We start from the raw sequence: 6765 nt of genomic DNA, 5'->3' as shown, positions 1-6765 counted from the left end.
AACAGCCACGCCCAGCCCTTGGATTTGTGAGTTATACCAAAAGTATAACTTGGATCAGAGGGGAATACGTCTGACCTGATGCCTTTGTGATCCCGACCCACCTGTACGGCTTTCATTTCTCTAAGTATTATCCCAATTGCCAAGACTTAAAGTTACACCAGGACCAAGGTCTTGGCAATCGGGATAATACTTAGAGAAATGAAAGCCGTACATGTTTACGATGCCCCACAAATGTACCCAGCACTGTAGAGAGACACAAGACAAGGATCTAGTCACAAGGAGCTGACAAGCTCACGTAGACAAACAAAACCAGGCGGCGTTACCGACCAGACACCAGCCGGTGAGGGATACCGCCAGCATGGGAGAGGGGTGTCGGGAAAGAAGTGGGTGTTAAGAAGGGACTGGAAGAAAAAAGAGGCAACTTAGCTCGGAAGACGGCCTGGGAGTAAGCGTGACACTGAAGAGACAAAGAAGCCGTCAGGAAGGAGCCACACAGAGATAAAACTTGCACTGGTTTAAAGAAATCACGTGGAAACTTATTTTGGCTTGAAGGCAGCTGCCTTGATTTAATTTAAGTCGAGGGAAAGGGGGAGATTTTGCTTTCCTCTGAGAATGGACACTGGAACGGTCAGAGACCGGATGAGACGGACGCCTGGTCCAGCCTTTCTTAGAACACCCCGTGAGTCACAGCTCAGCTCAGCGGAGACGCCTCGACTTCCGTTTTCAAAGCATGGCGGGTTACGGCGTTCCTGAGCTCTCTCAGCTCATCCACGATTTCATGTAGTGTGACTTTGATTTTCTTCATGAGCTTGTCGGCGAGATCTCTCCTAGGTACGGCTTCCAGGATCTCCCTGGTTTTTTCCACTGCACCAGAGCTGCCGAAGTGGCTCAGCGTCTCGTCGATGGTCTTTTCCCGGTCGGCTAATTCCAAATTGCAGTAGCTTATTGTCTTGTCATCAACTCCATTCACCAGATACCATTTGAATGCTTTGAAGTTTTCCTCACTCAGATCACTCAGGATTTCACGCAGTGTGACTTTGACATTGACCACCATGCTGCAGAGATAATGAACTCCTGAGGAACGGGGAGGAAGAACATCAAGCGGAGGATAAAGGGGGACTGTCCCCAATCACATAAGATGAAACCCCTGGGCCCATCTAGCCCAGAATCCATCCACCCCCACCCCAGCTCAGACCTATGATGACTTGATCCCGGTCTCTAAGTATCCCTTCCAGGAGGAGATTTTTGAGATACAAGGTTGCTTTAATCTCACAGACAAAGGCAGAATGAGAACAAATGGCTTGGAGCTGACACTAGCATTGACCAAGATATGCTGGGCTATCTATCTATCTATCTATCTATCTATCTATCTATCTATCTATCTATCTATCTATCTATCTATCCCCAGCCACTCTATCTATCTATCTATCTATCTATCTATCTATCTATCTATCTATCTATCTATCTATCTATCCCCATCCACCCCATCCACCCCATCTATCTATCTATCTATCTATCTATCTATCTATCTATCTATCTATCTATCTATCCCCATCCACCCCATCCACCCCATCTATCTATCTATCTATCTATCTATCTATCTATCTATCTATCTATCTATCTATCTATCCCCATCCACCCCATCTATCTATCTATCTATCTATCTATCTATCTATCTATCTATCTATCTATCTATCTATCTATCTATCTATCTATCTATCTATCCCCATCCACCCCATCTATCTATCTATCTATCTATCTATCTATCTATCTATCTATCTATCCCCAGCCACCCCATCTATCTATCTATCTATCTATCTATCTATCTATCTATCTATCTATCTATCTATCCCCATCCACCCCATCCACCCCATCTATCTATCTATCTATCTATCTATCTATCTATCTATCTATCTATCTATCTATCTATCTATCTATCTATCTATCTATCCCCATCCACCCCCTCTATCTAGCTATCCCCATCCATCCAGCTATCTCCAGCCACCCCCTCTATCTATCCCCATCCACCCCTGTATCTATCTATCTATCTAGACTATTTTACACCACATATATTAATATGCATTAACACACCATTTATTGTGACATCATAATATCATTGTTTTGTATCTATATTTCCAGCAGTTATATGGCTGGAATTGGCTTTTCTATCATCCTGCTCACTGATGCTAGGGATCCCGTGACAGCTTGCATTAGCTGAAGTCCCCTTTGGCTTAACTCAATGAGAAAACTGTCCCGACCAGGACACGCGGGTGCTTCACCACAGCGACAGGCCGGGAGTTACGCTCGCACCCCAGTACGCGAGTGGTCCAGAGACCAGGCTGAAATCGATGCGCGCCCCATCCTGCCCTCATGCCCCTGGGCACTGGGAACACGTGTTCGGAACAGCGAGAGAAGGCGCATGGCACCAGAAACACACGGCAGAAACCGGATCGACTCAGACTGGCTTCAGGTAACACACTCAGGACTTTTTTGTTTGTACACCGGATGGGTTTTAGGGCTGTCACTTTTATGGGGAAGCAACAATGCTGTATGAGGTGGCTTCCCGGAAACCAGTTGTGTAATTAACCTTTCTTCCTGTACTGACTTTTAGCCATAAGCCTAACTGATACTGTTTATTTGGTCTCTTGAATATATTTCATAGCGAACCAAAGTATGGACAAGTAGTTGCCGATGATCGAGGTCTACAAAATCATGACTGGTGTGGAGAGAGTGACTAGGGAAGTGTTATTTACCTCTTCTCTAACACATCAACCTGGGATCACCCGATGAAATTAACAGGCATCAGATTTCAAACAAACAAAAGGAAGTATTTCTTCACACAGTGCACCGTCAACCTGTGGAACTCCTCGCCAGGGGATGTTGTGAAGGCCAAAATTATAACTGGGTTCAGAAAAGAACTAAATAAGAGGCTATTAACTAAGGCCTGGTCTACACTACGGGTTTAGGTCGACTTTAGCAGCGTTAAATCGAATTAAGCCTGGACACGTTCACACGACGAAGCCCTTTCTTTCGACTTAAAGGGCCCTTTAAACCGGTTTCTTTACACCACCTTCGACGAGGGGATTAGCGATAAAATCGGCCTTTGCGGGTCGGAATTGGGGTAGTGTGGATGGAATTCGACGTTATTGGCCTCCGGGAGCTATCCCACAGTGCTTCATTGTGACCGCTCTGGACAGCACTCTCAACTCAGATGCACTGACCAGGTAAACAGGAAAAGACCCGTGAACGTTTGAATTTCATTTCCTGTTTGCCCAGCGTGGAGAGCACAGGTAACCACGCAGAGCTCATCAGCACAGGTAACCATGATGGAGTCCCAGGATCGCAAAAGAGCTCCAGCATGGACCGAACGGGAGGTACGGGATCTGCTCGCCATATGGGGAGATGAATCAGTGCTAGCTGAACTCCGTAGCAGAAAACGAAATGGCAAAATATTAGAAAAAGTCTCCGAGGCCATGAAGGACCGAGGCCATAACAGGGACACACAGCAGTGCTGCGTGAAAATTAAGGAGCTACGGCAAGCCTACCACAAAGCCAGAGAAGCAAATGGAAGGTCCGGGGCAGAACCGCAAACTTGCCGCTTCTACACGGAGCTGCATGCCATTCTAGGGGGTGCAGCCACCACTACCCCAACCGTGTGCTATGACTCCGTCAATGGAGAAACACACAGGGAAGAGGGTTCGGGGAACGAGGAAGATGAGGATGGAGGTACTGTAGGTAGCTCACAGCAGCAAGGAAGAGGAGAAACCGGTTTCCCCAACAGCCAGGATATGTTTGTCACCCTGGACCTGGAACCAGTAACCCCTGAACTCACCCGAGACCCTGAGGGCACACAGGAGACCTCTGGTGAGTGTACCTTTGTAAATATTACACATGGTTTAAAAGCAAGCGTGTTTAATGATTAATGATTAATTTGCCCTGGCAATCGCGGCCAGTACAGCTACTGGAAAAGTCTGTTAACGTGTATGGGGATGGAACGGAAATCCTCCAGGGACATCTCCAGAAAGCTCTTCTTCATGTACTCCCAAAGCCTTTGCAAAAGGTTTCTGGGGAGGGCTGCCTTATCCCGTCCGCCATGGTAGGACACTTTAGCACGCCAGGCCAGTAGCACGTAGTCTGGAATCATTGCATAACAAAGCATGGCAGCGTATGGTCCCGGTGTTTGCTGGCATGCAGACAACATCCATTCCTTATCTCTCTTTGTTATCCTCAGGAGAGTGATATCATTCACGGTCACCTGGTTGAAATGGGGTGATTTTATTAAGGGGACATTCAGAGGTGCCCGTTCTTGCTCTTCTGAACAGAAATGTTCCCCGCTGTTAACCACGCGGTGGGGGGAGGGGTGAAGTGATCATCCCAGAGAATCGGGTGTGTGTGTGGGGGGGTGGTTTACTTGGGTTTGTGCTGCATGTTAACCTGGAAACCGCAGCCCCTCCTTTTACATTGAAAACCCATTTTAAATGGCCAACCCAATTCATCCTTGATATGGGAAATGCGCTGCTGTTTGAAACCATTCCCACATGTTAAGAAGGTTAAAAAAGCCAAAAGACTGTGGCTCACCATGGCCGAAATCTGTTGCCTGGCACTGCGTGAGTGATCTCTCATACCAAACCGGCAGGCAGAGGAAAAATGCGACCTTGTAACGAAAGAGTGTACCCATTGTTCTCTAAAATGTGTCTTTTTTAACCACCTCTCCCTTCTCCTCCACCAGCTGCAAATGTTTCTCCTTCGCAGAGGCTAGTGAACATTAGAAAGAGAAAACGGAGGACGCGGGACGATATGTTCACGGAACTCCAGATGTCCTCCCACGCTGAAAGAGCACAGCAGAATGCGTGGAGGCAGTCAATGTCAGACTACAGAAAAGCACAGTATGAACGAGAGGAGAGATGGCGGGATGAATGGCGGGATGAACAGAGCAAGTGGCGGGCTGAAGATGATAGGTGGCGTCAGCTTGCAGACAGAAGGCAAGAGTCGATGCTCCGGCTGCTGGAGCATCAAACTGATATGCTCCAGCGTATGGTTGAGCTGCAGGAAAGGCAGCAGGAGCAGAGACCGCCGCTACAGCCCCTGTGTAACCAACAGCCCTCCTCCCCAAGTTCCATAGCCTCCTCACCCAGACGCCCAAGAACACGGTGGGGGGGCCTCCGGCCACCCAGTCACTCCACCCCAGATGATCGCCCAAGCATCAGAAGGCTGGCCTTCAATAAGAGTTAAAGTTTTAAAATGCAGTGTGTCCTTTTCCATCCCTCCTCTCCCACCCATCCCAGGCTACCTTGGCAATTATCCCCCTACTTGTGTGCGGAATTAATAAAGAATGCATGAATGTGAAATAACAATGACTTTATTGCCTCTGCAAGCGGTGCTCGAAGTGGGGAGGGGAGGGTGGAGTGGTTGGTTTACAGGGAAGTAGAGTGAACCGGGTGGGGAGGGGGGGTTTGGAGGGTTCATCAAGGAGAAACAAACAGAAGTTTCACACCGTAGCCTGTCCAGTCACAAAACTCGTTTTCAAAGCTTCTCTGATGCGCACCGCACCCTGCTGTGCTCCTCTAACTGCCCTGGTGTCTGGCGGTGCGTAATCAGCGGCCAGGCAAGTTGCCTCAACCTCCCACCCCGCCATAAAGGTCTCCCCCTTTCTCTCACAGATATTGTGGAGCGCACAGCAAGCAGCAATAACAATGGGGATATTCTTTTCGCTGAGGTCTGAGCGAGTCAGTAAGCTGCGCCAGCGCGCTTTTAAACGTCCAAATGCACATTCCACCACCATTCGGCACTTGCTCAGCCTATAGTTGAACAGGTCCTGACTCCTGTCCAGGCTGCCTGTGTACGGCTTCATGAGCCATGGCATTAAGGGGTAGGCTGGGTCCCCAAGAATCACGATAGACATTTCAACATCCCCAACGGTTACTTTCTGGTCCGGGAAGAAAGTCCCTTCCTCCAGCTTTCGAAACAGACCAGAGTGCCTGAAGACGCGAGCATCATGTACCTTTCCCGGCCATCCCACGTTGATGTTGGTGAAACGTCCCTTGTGATCCACCAGGGCTTGCAGCAGCATTGAAAAGTACCCCTTGCGGTTTATGTACTCGGTGGCTTGGTGCTCCGGTGACAAGATAGGGATATGGGTTCTGTCTATCGCCCCGCCGCAGTTTGGGAATCCCATTGCAGCAAAGCCATCCACTATTCCCTGCACGTTGCCCAGAGTCACTACCCTTGATATCACCAGGTCTTTCATTGCCCTGGTAACTTGGATCACAGCAACCCCCACAGTAGATTTGCCCACTCCAAATTGATTCCCGACTGACTGGTAGCTGTCTGGCGTTGCAAGTTTCCACAGGGCTATCGCCACTCGCTTCTCACCTGTAAGGGCTGCTCTCATCCTGGTATTCTGGCGCTTCAGGGCAGGGGACAGCAAGTCACAAAGTTCCATGAAAGTGCCCTTACGCATGCGAAAGTTTCGCAGCCACTGGGAATCGTCCCACACCTGCAGCACGATGTGGTCCCACCAGTCTGTGCTTGTTTCCCGGGCCCAGAATCGGCATTCCACGGCATGAACCTGCCCCAGTAACACCATGATTTCCACATTGCTGGGGCCTGTGCCTTGTGAGAGGTCTATGTCCATGTCAATTTCCTCATCACTCTCTTCGCCGCGCTGCAATCGCCTCCTCGGCTGGTCCGGGTTTCGCCTTGGCATGTCCTGGCTCTGCATATACTCCAGGACAATGCGCGTGGTGTTCATAGTGCTCATAATTG

General features: G+C 49.0%; 1 protein-coding gene across 1 annotated transcript; it reads left to right on the top strand.

Moving 5' to 3' along the window:
* Positions 1-215: 215 nt before the first annotated feature.
* Positions 216-5375, top strand: LOC135976324 (uncharacterized). The gene is made up of 3 exons (XM_065571436.1): positions 216-2470; positions 2663-3864; positions 4730-5375. Exons 2-3 carry the CDS (start codon positions 3324-3326, stop codon positions 5230-5232), a joined length of 1044 nt encoding a protein of 347 aa, XP_065427508.1. The 5' UTR covers positions 216-2470; positions 2663-3323; the 3' UTR covers positions 5233-5375.
* Positions 5376-6765: the final 1390 nt, after the last annotated feature.

The sequence above is a fragment of the Chrysemys picta genome, chromosome 17, assembly GCF_011386835.1.
Source record: "Chrysemys picta bellii isolate R12L10 chromosome 17, ASM1138683v2, whole genome shotgun sequence".
Taxonomy (NCBI): Eukaryota; Metazoa; Chordata; order Testudines; family Emydidae; genus Chrysemys; species Chrysemys picta.
The sequence above is the reverse complement of the archived record's forward strand: the minus strand, read 5'-3'. Positions and strand labels throughout refer to the sequence as shown.

Excerpts from the sequence above, each read along its gene's own strand:
- LOC135976324 (XM_065571436.1), top strand. The coding sequence starts at position 3,324 with ATGATGGAGTCCCAGGATCGCAAAAGAGCTCCAGCATGGACCGAACGG. Across the intron at positions 3,865-4,729 it reads GGGCACACAGGAGACCTCTG|CTGCAAATGTTTCTCCTTCG; the intron begins GTGAGTGTACCT and ends CTCCTCCACCAG.